Source organism: Plecotus auritus (assembly GCF_963455305.1).
Source record: "Plecotus auritus genome assembly, chromosome: 6".
In the NCBI taxonomy this organism is placed as follows: Eukaryota; Metazoa; Chordata; class Mammalia; order Chiroptera; family Vespertilionidae; genus Plecotus; species Plecotus auritus.
Genome location: NC_137773.1, coordinates 16,903,671 through 16,919,682, shown reverse-complemented (window position 1 = coordinate 16,919,682; position 16,012 = coordinate 16,903,671). Strand labels below are relative to the sequence as shown.

General features: G+C 44.0%; 1 protein-coding gene across 1 annotated transcript in view; it reads left to right on the top strand.

Moving 5' to 3' along the window:
- The window catches only part of ITK (IL2 inducible T cell kinase), a gene marked incomplete at its 5' end in the record, with an annotated part of 49,451 nt that overhangs the window by 28,018 nt on the left and 5,421 nt on the right, over positions 1 to 16,012 (top strand). Inside the window, 10 exons of the mRNA XM_080672687.1 lie at positions 520 to 585; positions 2,209 to 2,263; positions 8,167 to 8,249; positions 10,108 to 10,241; positions 11,002 to 11,076; positions 11,421 to 11,592; positions 11,989 to 12,205; positions 13,096 to 13,160; positions 13,251 to 13,369; positions 15,281 to 15,438. Coding sequence (XP_080528813.1) covers positions 520 to 585; positions 2,209 to 2,263; positions 8,167 to 8,249; positions 10,108 to 10,241; positions 11,002 to 11,076; positions 11,421 to 11,592; positions 11,989 to 12,205; positions 13,096 to 13,160; positions 13,251 to 13,369; positions 15,281 to 15,438 — 1,144 coding nt within the window. The remainder of the gene's footprint in view (positions 1 to 519; positions 586 to 2,208; positions 2,264 to 8,166; positions 8,250 to 10,107; positions 10,242 to 11,001; positions 11,077 to 11,420; positions 11,593 to 11,988; positions 12,206 to 13,095; positions 13,161 to 13,250; positions 13,370 to 15,280; positions 15,439 to 16,012) is intronic.

The following is a 16,012-nucleotide window of genomic DNA, read 5'->3' as shown; positions in this document are numbered from 1 at the left end:
CATTTATGTCTGAAGGAGCTCAGTTAACAAAGCATATTAGGGAGGCTTTGAATTAAAACTTAAAATGCTGACTGGCAGTATTTTTTGACACCTGTGGTTGGATAGTAATTTTTTATATTTAAATTATTTTGGTTTCCTGACTGTATCATAACAGCATTAAAGTGGAAAAAATATTGATTATCACATGCAGAAAAAGTTTCCTTATAGAAAATAGAGACCACACATTGACCTTTTTTTCTAGTAGAGGAACTTTCACACTGAGGAGAACAAGCAAGCAGCACTTTTTAAGTTTTATTTGGTATGGTTCATATTTCAGTAGTGAATCTATTGCCTTTGACAGATAGATGGTTGTTATTTTTCAGCAATGCTTTTATTCTCAAACTTCAAAATCTCTTATCAGGAATGCCAAATAATGTGAGACTCTCCCAACTCTAAGGGACTTTTAGCAAATTAAACTTACAAAATGGAGATGTGAAAATTAGTCCTCTATTAGTCTAAACACTGATTTCCCTTTTACAGACATGAAGGATACGTACCCAGCAGCTATCTGGTGGAAAAATCTGCAAATAGCCTGGAAACCTACGAGTAAGATATTTTCTTTATTTCACAAAAATATGGTACTAAGGAGTTCTCCTTAGTTTAGAAATAAATTGTTGGTTGATGATAAAATCACCAGGCATTTTTCTCTTCTTGACCTGCTTTCTTCTCCCCATACTCTGATCCCTAAATAACAGCAGAAGGACACTTGATATAGGAGAAGGGGAGGGAGGGGGGTGTACTCACCTGCCCTTTTAACAAGAGGATGCTTCTCGGATGCCTATGCAGATTGTAGGAAAGGAAACGGTTCTGGGAGTCCCAGGAATATTGGTCTTAATTGAGAAGGAAAAAAATGCTATGAACACCGGTTCAAATACAAACTGATTCAAAACATGGTTTAACACATCCAATACCAAAATAGCAGACAAATAGGTATTAAATATCTGCTTAGCTTGTGTTGTTTATTCCAAGCTACCATTTAGAAGAGCCCACATGAATATTATTTTAGTGGAACTACTTAGAGTTTAATACAATCAAATTGCAGTGTCCAGAGTACTCACCATATATACATAGATTTCCCGGCTCAGCTGCTGAAAGGCCCAGAAGCAATAACACCAGAGTAGCAGTGTGCACACCGGATCTTGGTTTCTAAACCACACTTCCCACAATGCAGACCAGGAGTTCTTGGAGGGACGAATTGTGGATTCAGAGGTGGGGCACTAGTAATCTTGGATCGGCTCTTGAATCATTAAAAAATTAGTTGCAATACACATTATTGGGACAACTGATGAACGTTGAATAAGGTCTGATATTAAATAACCGTATTGTATCAATGTTAAATTTCCTGATTTGGATAATTGTATTATGGTTATATAAATGTATACTCTATTTCTTTGAAATACATACTGAAGTCATTAGGAATAAAAGTCTATTTTCAAATGGTTCAGAAAAATATAGTATATTTATCTATCCAGAGACAGTGGTAAGGCAAATGTAAACAATTGGTTCCTCTGGGGGAAGTGTATATGGGAGTTCTTTTATAGTGTCTTACAACTTTCCTATACCCTTGAAATTATTTAAAAATAAAAAAATTTTAAGTCCTCACCAAATATGTGATACCAAGGTTGAAGAATGCTAGCTGTGAAGACTTCTATTAACTTATGTGGGTTCTTATTAGTTCAAATGTGGTCAAGTTATTTGTTGCTGAAATTTGAATAAATTCTATAGTGAAGAGCTGTCATTTATTTTCTGAAGAGTCTCTCAAAATGAGATTCATTCTGATGAAGTACACAAATAACCTCACCCCTCAGCTAAAAGAGCCATCAGTTCCAAGAATCCTTGAGCTATAATGAAACACATATAAAACATGCTTAAATGAAATTCTTTTTTAAAATAATCAATGCCTGTAGAAAGAAATATGTATTTATTCCAAATGCTCACCAGGCTTGGACGTTTTGTTTTTGTGTTTAATTAGAATCTCCTAATTTATGATAGAAGAGACAAACCCAAAATTCAAACCAACTATAAAGCAATATAGAATGGTGAAGCCTGGGTCAAATAAAAAATGTATATTCCCCCTTCTGGAGGTATTTCTGGCATTAATTATCTTTCACAAGTAAATCATCAAACATTTTAAATGTCATTGATATATGGCTTTTTTTCTGCTTTCAGGTGGTACAATAAGAGTATCAGCCGAGACAAAGCTGAAAAACTTCTTTTGGACACAGTAAGTCTCCTTAACCCGCCTTTTGACTTAAAATAAATTGTGTTGGCATTAGCCATTTAAAGAAAAATCTCTCCATCCGAGTCTAATATTCAGATGATGTTAATGACTAGTGCCCAACCCTAGCCTTCCCAGAGAGACCAGTAAGCAGTAGGCATGAGTTAATGAAGGCATTAGTCTCTTATCCCAAATGTCAACACTATTCCTGCCATTTCATCATATACCATTTTCCAGTTGTGGTTTGAAAGTATTTCCTGTCTTTAAGAGTCAAATTCAAATCTTTCCTGAATGGAATGAAGCTGGAATGGCCAACTCATCTTGCCTTGCCTGGGATTGTTCTACTTGTAAAACGGAGATTCCTATGTCCCAGGGGCACCCCTATCCCCCACCAGTCCCAGGCAAATGGATAATTGGCCACCCAAACCATCCATGATTTTGGACAGTGGTTAGAAGTTTAGAGAAGGAACCTGGGAAGATGTCAGGAAGGGTGTGAAAGGCTGTGATGGGAAGGTAGAATGATGATGAATAATTTAAAGACACAGAGTTTATTATTAATGTTGTTTACTTTTGCACAAGAGAAACTGATAGTAGATTGATTCATTCTATCAGAGGAAACAAATGTAATATCTGTAAGAGGAAAATGGGAGGGGAGAAGGAAAGTCCACAGTCATACCGGGGATAGCGAACTTGGGTTTTTCTTCTTTGGGTAAGTTGCTCTTAGCAGGCAGCTAACAAGAGGACAAGGTAAGATGTTCTGCCCCTGGGAAACTTGTCCTCATCAAAGAGGGAAGGTTTAGGTGTCTGTGGATTCTCCAAAAGACCCTGTGTGTTTACTGGTGATGAATGTGATACAGGCAGTCTCTTACACCGGCTGTCTCAATTATCACCTGTCTCAGTTATGGTATGTTTGCACCATTTCCTTTATTAGGACTTCTTAATATAAACTCCAGGACCTTACCATTTTGCTGAGCACAGTGAGCTTTGGGCTCTATTGGGAAACAAAACAAACTCTGAAAAAAGACTTCAAGCATAATCTAAAATAAGCTATGAGCATATGAGGCAGGCTTTCAGGGGTCTCTGAGTTCAGAGAAGATGCTAGTGGAGTTAGAAAGATTTCATGGAAGACGAGGAATTGAGCTGAGTCATTATTGGACTCTGGTTTCTACTTGGTTCCACACTGACTTAGCATTTAATCTTTTCCTGTTGTTCCCAACAGAACCACTGGGAAACTTTTATTTATTTATTTATTTATTTATTTATTTATTTATTTATTTATCTATTTATTTATTTATTTTTTAATTATTTCAGAGAGGAAGGAGAGGGAGAGAGAGACAGAAACAATGATGAGAAAGAATCATTAATCAGCTGCCTCCTATATACCCCCTACTGGGGATTGAGCCCACAACTTGGGCATGTGCCCTTGACGAGAATTGAACCTGGGACCCTTCAGTCCACAGGCCGATGCTTTATCTACTGAGCCAAACCATCTAGGGCCCACTGGGAAACTTTTAAAAATTCAGATTCCCAGGCCCACCCCAGACCTACAGGTCAGAATCTCTAGTCTGAGTTCCTGGGGATCTGTATTTTTCCCAGTCAAACTTGGGATCCATATGTAGTCAGCATGGCACCTAGTTTCCCAGCCTATGTTATTGGATAACATAGTAAAACTCAGATAAGTGAGAGGAGTACAAAATTATTGAAAACCTGGATTATACTGAGTTTAAACAAGTGTGGTTTTGTTATTTTCAATCACACACATTGGTTGGTGAAGTATTGCCTATGGCCTCATGAATGACTAGCTAAAAATTACTCCTACTTTACAGCAGTTCTTTGGAGGGACTTAAACACAGTCTGTTTGCCCTGGCAGTTGAAATATTCCTCCTACTAATACTCTGAGCTACTTTATCAAGTCCTTTTTGCCGCCTTAGGTAACACAAGTGTGAATTTCAGTGGGTCCCAGTATTATATGCTGTTTGAAACAACTGCTGAATTGTTTCATGGGTATATTAGTGTCTCCTTATCTAACAAGTATAGGACCATTATGACATGGATTGACTCATTTTCATTAACCAATAATGTGTTTCTTTCATTTTTAAACTAACTCTCCTGATGTACTGCCCTATACATATTTCTCCACTGGATTAGAGTTCTTTAATCATAGCATGTACCTACTGTACCTAGGAACCCAGAACTGTACCTATGACCAAGTAGTTGCTCAATAAATGAATGAAGGAATACATCAAATGTTTAACAAATGCTTTTAAATGAACAACTGTGCTTAAGGAGAATCTGGCTGATATGAGCATTAGTGGGGGAGCTTTTTAAAAAATACAAATTCTAAAACTCTAGCCCTCACCAATCAGAAACTCTGGAGGTGGCTCCAGGTGGTTCTGGGACTTACCCAAGTTTGGGAACCACAGAAAAGCATCTCCTATGGTGTCCTATTAACTCTTCAGGTAACGCATCCTTGGCATGATTTTTCGTCTATTATTGTCAGTTTAAATATATTTTTATTGATTTCATAGAGGAAGAGAGAGGGAGAGAGAGATAGAAACATCAATGATAAGAATCATTGATTGGCTGCCTCCTGCACGCCACCCACTGCGGATCGAGCTGCAACCCGGGCATGTGCCCTGACCCAGAATCGAACTGCGACCTCCTGGTTCATAGGTCTATGTTCAACTTCTGAGCCACACCAGTTGGGCATTTTTTCTTCTTTCTTTTTTAAAAACTATATTTTTATTGATTTCAAAGAAGAAGGGAGAAGGAGAGAGAGAGAAACATCAATGATAGGAGAGATACTTATGTTTTTCTAGATAAAGTATAAAAGGTAAATAGAGACTCATCAGAGTGAGGTTCCCCTGCCCCGGGCTGCATTGCTCAGGCCAGTGCCCCAGTGTGTGGCAGTGATATGAGCAAAGACCCTTCAGCCTCCCCTGTTCTTGGTGGTTGTGACTTCCTCTGAGCCCTTTTCAGGAAGTAGGTGGTATGGCATGTGCTGGATGCCTCATTTTCCCCAGAACTCTAGGCCCCTCAGCCCCAAACCCGAGTTTCCTGTCACCATCGCTGCCTGTCGCCTAGAGCAACTGCAGGGGAGGAGGAGCTGGGCGCCTCCTGCACCGCAGAGCTCACTGCAAACCTGGCCTCGCCTGCTCCTCACGTCTGCCATGCCTCTTGTTAACAGCTGGGCCCGGCTCTGATTACAGATCTTTGTCCAAAAAAAATAATGGCTTCTTTGAAGGAATAGCAACAACAAAATGCTCTTAATTCAACAGAAGAAATGTTCCCACTCCCCTCTTCACAAGACAGTGGTTAAACTTCTGGGCTTTTAGTCTGTTTCTTCCCCTTTAGAATAACTTACATATGCAGATAAATTGGCCTCTGTTGAAGTTTTGTTTCTTCCTGCCTTGCGTTTAACCCACCACATTTCAATGAGGCAAGAACAAACTCTTCGCTATTTAGCAAAAGGGGAGACATTTTGAAGACAATCTATGCTACACGTAAAGGGTGGATGAATATCACAAACATGATGATGAGAGACAAAACTGACATATAACATTGAATAAGTTTAGGGTGTACAACATAATGATTTCATACACGTATATGTCGCAAACTGATTGCCACGATTAGTGTACAGCCATCACTACACAGTTACCAGTTGTTTTTTTCCTTATGATAACTTTTAAGACCTACTCTCTCAGCAACTTTCAAATATACAGTTCAGTATCATTAACCGTAGTCACCATGCTGTCCATCACATCCCCGTGACTTATTTATGTTATACCTGGAGGTTTGTACCTTTTGACTACCTTCCTCCAAATCCCCCATTCTCCACCCCCTCCCCCCACTCCCAAATTTCAAAATAGACTCTTAAAACTCCCAGCAGAGATAAGAAGAGTTTGGGGAGTTTCGCAAACTTTATGTGGCAAACTATACGTTTGGCAACAATGAACAGTATTTGTAAGAGCCAATTGTCCCCAATTTCCTCACCCCCTACCACCACCACCACCACACCACCCCCACACACACATCCTGCATGTTTAGGGCCAAGTTAGAGGAAGCAGATTGTGTTTCTGTGCAAGGATAAGCTATCTAACTATCAGTGCTTTGTGAGACAGAGACTATTTATCAGGACTGTTATAAATAAGAGCTGCCTGTTTAGCTGGGTCCGTGGACATCAAACCTGAATGTCTATAAGGATCACATGGCAAGCTTTTGAAAAGTTCAGGTACCAGGGTCCGTCTAGTGTGTAGATATGGGACAGAGCTTGGTCAGTTGTTTGCTGTTGCTATTTTGTTTTGTCTCAGGTACTTGTGATAATCAACAAAGTTTGGGATTCCAGGGTTTAGGGAGTTAGGCCAGATCAGCGTTTCTCAACCAGAGGTGGTTTTGTCCACCAGGGGACACTTGCTAATGCCTGTCATCCCGTTGTTAGAGGCCAGGGATGCTGCTAAATAGCCTATAAACAGGAAAGGCTCCTACCACATAGAATTACGGGGCCCAAAATGTCAGTGGTGCTGAGATTGGGATAACCTTGAACTAGATAGCCTTTATATGGTCCTTTCTAACCCTGAGGTTCTAGGATTCAAACAATTAGCATGGCCATCTGTGGGTATTACTTTTATGTGTAGATAGCCCACCGTTGGGGTTGGGGAATGGAGGGGCCTGTGTTGTTCTAAATTGTGTATGCTTTGCTCCACATGCTACAAGTATATGCCCACTGCACAAGGCTCCTGTCTCTTTCTGGCCTTCCCTTAAGGACCTCACTATGTCTAAGTTAAGTAAATCATAATAATAGGCTTTGCAAATATTACCAGCAGAGATTTACAGGTGGGTGGGAACAGAGCATTAGACATGAAGTACTCAAACAAAGCTAAGATTTTAAAGGTGCCACCAGGAAGAAATAGACAGTACTATCCATTTGCTTATACTGATTTTATCAGCGCCAGCAATATTGTCAGGGGAAGGAAAGGGGACATACTTGGGTCTTCGCCTTCTCTCCACTTCCCTCGTGTGCTCAGGAGCTTCACATTTTTTCTCCTTTTGCCCGATAGCAAAATCAGCACTTTGGAAAGGGCCTAAAAGATACTGTTTTTCATTAAGGGACTGATGAAGCTTCCAGGACAGAAAGCTTATACCAGGGGTGGGCAAACTTTTTGACTCGAGAGCCACAATGGGTTCTTAAACTGGACCGGAGGGCCGGAACAAAAGCATGGATGGAGTGTTTGTGTGAACTAATATAAATTCAAAGTAAAGGAGCGGAGGGGAGAGCAAGAGAACCGGATAGAACAGCCGGATCCAGCCCACGGGCCATAGTTTGCCCACAGCTGGCTTATACCCTTGTGGGGGAATGCAGATGTGGCTTCTAACATTTGATGAATGGAGGCACCACAGCGTAGTAGAATGAACACTGGCTTTGCTCACAGGCCACGTTCAAGGTTCAAATCCCAGGTCTGCCACTTACTGGTTGTAGGTCATGAGAAAGTCACTTAAGCTCTCTGGCACTCAGTATCCTCATCAGGAAATCGAAGATGGTAACATCTAGATTGTGGTGTTGTGGTGAGGGTTGGACAATATCTGCAGTGAATCGGGTACATGGCCAGCTCCAAGAGGGCAGCGCTTGTGTCTGTCTTCATTACTACTTCTATCCTCACTGGAATAGTCTCTGACCCATGGCTCATGGCCCATAGCCCATGGCCCATGGCCCATAGTAAGAGCTCGAGAGATATCTGTTGAGCGAATATATAAAATGGCAGCCATTGTTGCTGAAAGTCTGCTCTGTGCCTAGCTGGCCTACAGAATCCCCCCCACTCCTGCCCCCTCGTTCACAAGCAAGAAAGTGGAGCTGTGTGCATGAGCCTGGTTTTCTGGGATCACTAACCTTCCATTCTTTCTAACCATTCCAGGGCAAAGAAGGAGCCTTCATGGTACGGGATTCCAGGACTCCAGGCACATACACCCTGTCTGTCTTCACCAAGGCCATCGTAAGGTATGGCGCCCCCTCACTTGGCAGATGGGGAGAGGCGGTCCTGAAGGGGCTGAGGAAGGCAGCCCACGGCAATGTCAGAGCAAGAGGTCGAAGGGTCGCTGGGAATGATGTGTGTTCCCTTCCTCCCTCTCACCCTCCAGAGATGTCCAAGGCCAGAGAGATTAGGGACATAACTGCAGTCACTTAGCAGGAACATGACTGCGCTGGGGCTGGGTGCCAAGTTCCTTTCCGGGTTAGCATCCCTGAGGGCAGAGCTCCAGAGAAAGAAAATACCTGGCCCTGTATTTGATGAGTTTGTAATTAATTACACAGAATAATAAAAAAGATACTTCTGGCTGGAAGTGAGAAGATATGAATTCTAGTTCTGGCCCTGCTAATGAAGCTGCCTGCCATTTCCCAAGTCCTTACTATGTGCCAGAACATCGCAGACCATGTTTAACCTAATGAACCCTGAAGGCAGGGTTCCTATGCTCCCTTCACAAAAGAGAAGCCGAGGCTCGGAGAGCTGCTGGCACTTTCCTGAGGCAATAGAGGGCGAGTGGCCAAGCCCCATCATGACTCTGCTGACTTCCTGCAAGACCCTCACTGCTTGTCTGCCCCTCTCCGGGCCTCAGTTTCCATCTCTGTAAAATGATGTCAAATTCTCTTCTAATCAGAAAATTAGGAAGAGTAAGCAGTTGGGCAATTACCAAAAATAAAGAAGTAAGAGAAGAGGGAAAATGAATTATGAAGGGGTCCTCGTGGAATACTTGTTGGAAGACAGAGGATGTCAGCAAGACTCAGAGCAAGAGCAGGGTTTGGACAGGCGACAGAGAGGCAAGGCGCTGTCCAGGGGTGGGAAAGAACGGGGTACACATCACAGAGGGGCCTACCTCTGCCCTGCCTGGGGGACAGTGGCGAGAGTGACATGCAACTGCGTAAGGTAAAATAGAGGAGAGCCAACCAAAGCAGCGTGGAGGTCTCTGAGACACCCCCAGGTTCAGTGATTCACTAGGAAGACCCCAGGACTCAGCATTTAGTGGTACTCGAGGCCGAGATTTATCACAGCCAAAGGCTGCAAAGCAAAATCAGCAAAAGGCACCTGGGGCCAAATCCAGAGAAAACCAAACACAAGGGACCGGAGTCCTCTCCCAGTGGAGTCACACAGGGCATGCGGAATTTCTCCAGCAACAAGTTGGGACAACAGGGAGAGGGGCAGAGGGACGGGGGGAGGGGAGAGGGGGAGTGGCATCTACGAGGGAAGCTCAGGAGAGACTCAGTGCAGATGGTTTTCACTGGGGCCTGGCCACGTAGGCAACCTCTGCCTAGCACATAGCAAACTTCCAGGCTCCCAGAAGAAAAGCAGGCATTGAGCATAACCACATTGTTTATACAAACCATTGAGGCACCCTTATTAGTGAGAGAATGGTGAGAATACTCCCGAAATCCAAGTTCTCAGATGCCAGCCCAGGGCCAACCTTGCAAGGGGGTCTTTCTAAGGACATGAGTCAGGGCTGCTAGGTTAACTCTGCCGCACACATCACACTGGTGCGAAGTTTGCTTCCCCAGCATATGCTGATAACTAGCTAAATCCTTAGAGCAGGGAAGGCAAACACATAGCATATATGAGACCACTCCCATTTTGTGGTTGTGGAAGAAACATTGCGGCACTGACTCTAACTGGGTCCAGATGCAGACTCCAGTCCTTAAAACAGCACCCCCAGGGCCAACCTGTCCAGATGGACACAGGTTAAAATGTACCTGTTGTCGTTGTGAGAGAGGAAAAAAAACAAAAGCTAGTAGGAACCTGATACCAGTTGGCATTTTTGTTTCAAAGCATTGCTTTTTAATTATTGCATTTATGTTGCATTTGTTTAAGTGAGAGCAACCCCTGCATAAAGCACTATCACATCAAAGAAACAAATGACAACCCCAAGCGATACTATGTGGCTGAAAAGTATGTATTCGATTCCATCCCTCTCCTCATCAACTATCACCAGCACAACGGAGGAGGTGAGTCCTGCAGGACAAGGGCCGGGCGGGGGGGGGGGGGGGAGGGGGGCCTACCACAGGCACTTGGAGAAAAGTGACAAACGATGAGCCTGGTTTCTTCATGTCAAACATGCTGACCTTAAATGATAAGTAAATATACAAATAGAAAAGGTCGCCAAATATTGGATTATCTATATATATAAAAGCCTAAGCAACCGTTCAACCATTCGACCGGTAGCTATGACACGCACTGACCACCAGGGGCAGATGATCAACACACAGGCATGGAAACATGGAACAGACTGATGAAACTCAGAGGGAAGAAGGGAGGGGGGAGGGAGGGAAGATATTAACCAAAGATCTTATATGCATACCAGAGGCCCAGTGCGCGGATTAGTGCATCGGTGGAGTCCCTCACCTGGCCTGCAGGGATCAGGCCAAAACCAGCAGTCTGACATCCCTGAGGGGTTCTGCATTGTGAGAGGGCACAAGCCAGGCCGAGGGACCCCACCAGTGCACAATCCATGCACCGGGCCTCTAGTATTACATATTCTCCATTAGCCAATTCTGCTGCTGGGATCATGGGATTTCGCCACTTGCCCACCTGTGTTTCTGACTCTTCTCAGAGAGGGTGGAATATCAATGACTGGGCTTTGGAATCTGTTTTCCAGAATGAAAGTAGCATTTGCGCTGTGTTATATTCCTTCCTGATGATTTAACTTGGATGGTTGTTGGTACAACAAAGCTCTAACCACAGCCTTTTGCTTTTTAATCAACCCAGGCCTGGTCACACGACTTCGCTATCCTGTTTGTTCCTGGAGGCAGAAAGCCCCCATCACAGCTGGGCTGAGATATGGTGAGCAGTGCATTTAGGAATGTTATACATTTGCCTGAAACTCATGTCCCTAAAGGTCTGGGGCCAATCTGAATGGACGCCCCATGAACCTAACTCTTCCCCAGACTTTGAATGGCCATTAGAACAGGTACATCTGGAGATGTGTGTACAAATAAGCATTTATGTGTGAGACCATTTATCTTGGCCAAATCAATGTCCATTGGCTTTAGTTGAGAGTTCATCGATGAAGTGCTTATTGGACACCTACTTTGTACAGAGCATTCTACTAAATGCTATTAGAAACATCAGCAAACAATGCCTTAGTACTGCTGCTAACCCTGGAAAACCCTCTCTGTCCCCTCCAGGGAAATGGGTGATCCATCCCTCGGAGCTCACTTTCGTGCAGGAGATTGGCAGCGGGCAGTTCGGACTGGTGCATCTTGGCTACTGGCTCAACAAGGACAAGGTGGCCATCAAAACCATTCAGGAGGGAGCTATGTCAGAAGAGGACTTCATAGAGGAGGCTGAAGTCATGATGTGAGTGGTCCGAACCAGGGGAGACAAAGGTGTCGTGGGGAGGGTGTTCTCGGCCATGTTCTTTAAGTAGCACCCTGATGGCATGTTGTGCCAGCTCCCTGCTCAAACCCAGCAATGGCTTTCTATGGCACGGAGAATAAAATCACACTCTCACCGTGGTTCACAGGCCTAGCATGGTCTGGCCCTGCCAGCTGGTGAATCTCACCTCCTACCCATCTCTCCTCTGGTTCACAACATGCCAGCCACACAGGCCTCCACTCATCCTCATACACAGTTGCCATCCTTCAGGTCTAGGCTCAAGTGACATACTTTTTTTGGGGGGGAAGGGGGGGCCGGGGGGAGTCATTTTTAGGAAACTAAGTTTGGACCATCTCACCCCTTGCCTTTTTCCTCCAGGAAACTCTCTCACCCCAAACTGGTCCAGCTGTACGGGGTGTGCCTGGAGCAGGCCCCCATCTGCCTCGTGTTTGAGTTCATGGAGCATGGCTGCCTGTCGGATTACCTGCGCAGCCAGCGGGGACTCTTGGCTGCAGAGACCCTGCTGGGCATGTGCCTGGACGTGTGTGAGGGCATGGCCTACCTGGAAGAGGCGTGTGTCATCCACAGGGACCTGGTAAGATGGTGCAGGGTATCAGGATAAAGGGCCCCTGAAATGTAGACTGGGATGCATTAGTCAATATCAAGTCACACACCCCCTCCCCTCCCAACCTGACTTCCTCTACCCACTTCGGGATGTCCCAGTGGGAAAGTGTTTCATGATGACTTCGAGTGGGGCTCTAATCTCAGCCCCACCTCTAATTTTAACCCTCTGAGATTCAGTTTACATTCTTCCAAAATGCAATGAACAGCCTCTTTTTCTTTGCCCCTCTGTGTCCTCCTGGTAAAACAAGGGAAGCAGATAAGTAGTTTTTCTCAAAGTGTTATCCCAGGATCTACAAGAATCCCACCTAGAACTGTCCTCAGAACCTCTGGAGGTTGGGGCTTAGGAATCCTTAGTTTAACACGCTCCACCATGGGATTGTAGGCACATTAAAATTTGAGGCTCCCTGGAGTCTTCTATCGCTAAGGGCTCTTCCGATGCCACATTCTGGGATACTAATTGGGGAATAGGTACTCTTCCTACTGAGAAATAGTTGTAAGGGGATTAGAAACTTGAAAACATTCTTATTTTAGTCAAATGGGCGACAGACTCTTCCCAGCAGCCCTAATGTTAGCATTTTTATCACATATGGTTGCATTAGAGCATATCATTGGTTAGACCACATGTGGATCTCTCTTCTAATTAGGATCCCAGAAATGAAGATAAAAGGCCAAACTTCCTCACCCTGATAAAGGACCTCACGCACTCCTCTTTCTAGCTACCTTCCATCAGGCGTTAGTGAAGCTCAGTTAACGTTTGTCGAGCTCCTCGAAAGCAAAGGACCTGATTATAGGAGACTCCTTCATTATTGATTATCCACCAACAGTTTCTCTTTCCCTTTTGTTGGCCTGCCCTCTGTCCAGGCTGCCCGGAATTGTTTAGTGGGAGAAAACCAAGTCATCAAGGTGTCGGACTTTGGGATGACAAGGTAACTTGGGGACATGGTGCCGGCACAGCCTCCGGAGGGGGACTCAGGCCCCCAGAACATTCCGACATGCTCTCTCCGCTTTCTTCCCAGGTTTGTCCTTGACGATCAGTACACCAGCTCCACGGGCACCAAGTTCCCGGTGAAGTGGGCGTCCCCGGAAGTCTTCTCCTTCAGTCGCTACAGCAGCAAGTCGGATGTGTGGTCATTCGGTGGGTGTCACCTGACCCAGAGCCACGTGATCTGAGTCTACTTGCCCTTGAACTCTGGATGGGAGGGAGTCCCACTGGTAGTCTGTGTGTAATAACGGCTCTAAAAAGCATGAGGGGCCCTCATTATTGTATTTAGTCTAAAGATCTTTGAAAATAGGGTAAAAATGAGAGTGGAAACAGGATTCTGGTGACAGCTGCTGTGAGTTCCAAAGCTGGAGGAGTCAGGAGACTAGAATATGAGTTCCTTGAGGATCAGAACCATATTTTGTCCAATTTTATATTCCCTCATTTAATCCTCAATAACTACTTATTTATTCAGCAACAATTTATAGTGTCTACTGTATGCCTGGGCCTAATGTAGGTGCTCACAGTACAGTAATGGATAGGACAGCTCCCAGTACAGGAAAGACTGCTCTTGAAGCTGAAGTTTAGGAGGAGACAGATAACAATTATGTAAACAAGCTAATCCACAAGTCTATAAGATACAGTCAGGTAGTGATAAGTAAGTGCTATGAATAAGAAATAAGTAATGGGATGGAGAGTGAGTGGGATGGAGAGAGGGTCTGTTTTAAGTACGTGATCTGGGAAGGCCTCTCTGAGGAGGTGACTCTTGGGCACCTGAATGATGAGAGGAAGCTGTCTCCACAGGCAGAGTTTTGTCCTAATTAGCTGTAGTGTTTTAAGCAAGTCCGGTTTGGGCCTTACTGAAGTTTCTCATCAATGCCTTACAAGGTTTGCATGGAAGCAATGGTTTTCAAACCAGCATTGAGCCTCAGACCACAATTTTCCAAAGAAATCTCACTAGAAATCCTGGCATCTTGGGATGCTGAACAGTCTTATTTACAGATAGATTCTGAATTTTTTTAAAAATATATTTTATTGATTTTTTACAGAGAGGAAGGAAGAGGGATAGATAGTCAGAAACATCGATGAGAGAGAAACATCAATCAGCTGCCGCTTGCACACCTCCCACTGGGGATGTGCCCGCAACCAAGTTACATGCCCATGACTGGAATCGAACCTGGGACACTTCAGTCCGCAGGCTGACGCTCTATCCACTGAGCCAAACCGGTTTTGGCTAGATTCTGAATTTCCAAAACGCCCGAGGCATTCCTGAGGATCCCTTAGAAATTCTGATCCAGAGGCCTGGGCGGGGGCCCAGGATCTACCATTTGAGCAAACTTCTGAGGTGATATTTATTCAGACATTTTGGAAATGATGCTTTGAAAGATTCTGCCCTAAGGTTCTCTAGAATATGCTTTGAAAACACCTGGGCTGCCATCTGACTTCCCACTCTGTCCTCGAGGAATGTATTAGCATTTATACTTTGGGCAGAAGAGGAAAAGGGATTAAATCAGGTGGTCGAAATGGAAAACCTGAAGATGTGTTTGGCTTGGTCTACACAGTATTCTTAAAAATCAAATTGAGTTTATATTTTAAAACTCTCAATATATGACTTCTTTTGAAAAATCAGAAAATGTGATAATCCTGAGCCCTCATGTGCTCTGTCTTGCTGGAGCTAAATCACAGCTGTCTCCATAAGACAGAACTTTTGATCCCCAGTTCTCCACAGTCCTCACTAGTCCCTATGACACACCTCACCCGCTTCACTCATTTACCTCATGTGTAGACATTTGAGTTTATGTCCTCTGCAAGTTTTAGTAGTAGCATTTGAGTTAGATGTAATGGGGGCTGAGCCTGACAATTCTTCACCACTAAGAAGGTTGGGAAATCTCTCTTCTTTAGAAATAGTACAGGCCTAATAAGCCTCAGGTGGCTTGATATTTTACTTCTTGGAGGTAGGAACTTGAATCTTAATGTCAAGGAGTCAGAGATTTCTAGATGTACGTTTGTTTGTTTGCTGTTTGTGAGCTTTCTCATTAGCTGTGCTGCACTCGCCATTTCTTACAGGTGTGCTAATGTGGGAAGTCTTCAGCGAAGGCAAAATCCCATATGAAAACCGAAGCAACTCAGAGGTAGTGGAAGATATCACTACTGGATTTCGGTTATACAAGCCCCGGCTGGCCTCCTCGCATATCTACCAGATCATGAATCATTGCTGGAAAGAGGTCAGTAAAGAAAGTGGGTTCCCCTGCATTACAACCTACAGCTTCAGCGTCTGCCCCCTTCCCCAGAGAAAGGGACCCTTTTAGAGGATGAGTCAGCAGGGATGAATGAAATAGATGAGGTGGAAAGTGACTTTGAGTGTCTAGTAACTAGAGAGATCTGGCAGTGACCTTAAATATCATTTGACTTGCTACATAATTTCACAAGCCATGAACATATTGTCAGAGAGAAGGAGGGAGTGAAGCCCATGTTGGTATCTCAGTTTCCTGAGGGGGGAAAAAGCATTTGTGTAACATTGTAAAACCGTTGCATGTAACATAAAGTTCGTTCTATAAATTGGAGATCAGAAGTTCATTTATTCATGCAACAATTCAGAAAGGGAATCCAGTTACTCTGCACCCTCCCAGATGTCTCAGTGATCCACATTTGGGTTGTAGGCTGTGCCTTGAACCACATCAGCATGAGTCTTAGATGTCCTTTAGTGAGTTAGGAAATTGTAAATTTCAACCGAAGTTGAAAGTTGCTGAAATAGGGAGTTAATACAAATTCAGATCATTGAAGGGTAACAAGGTAGAA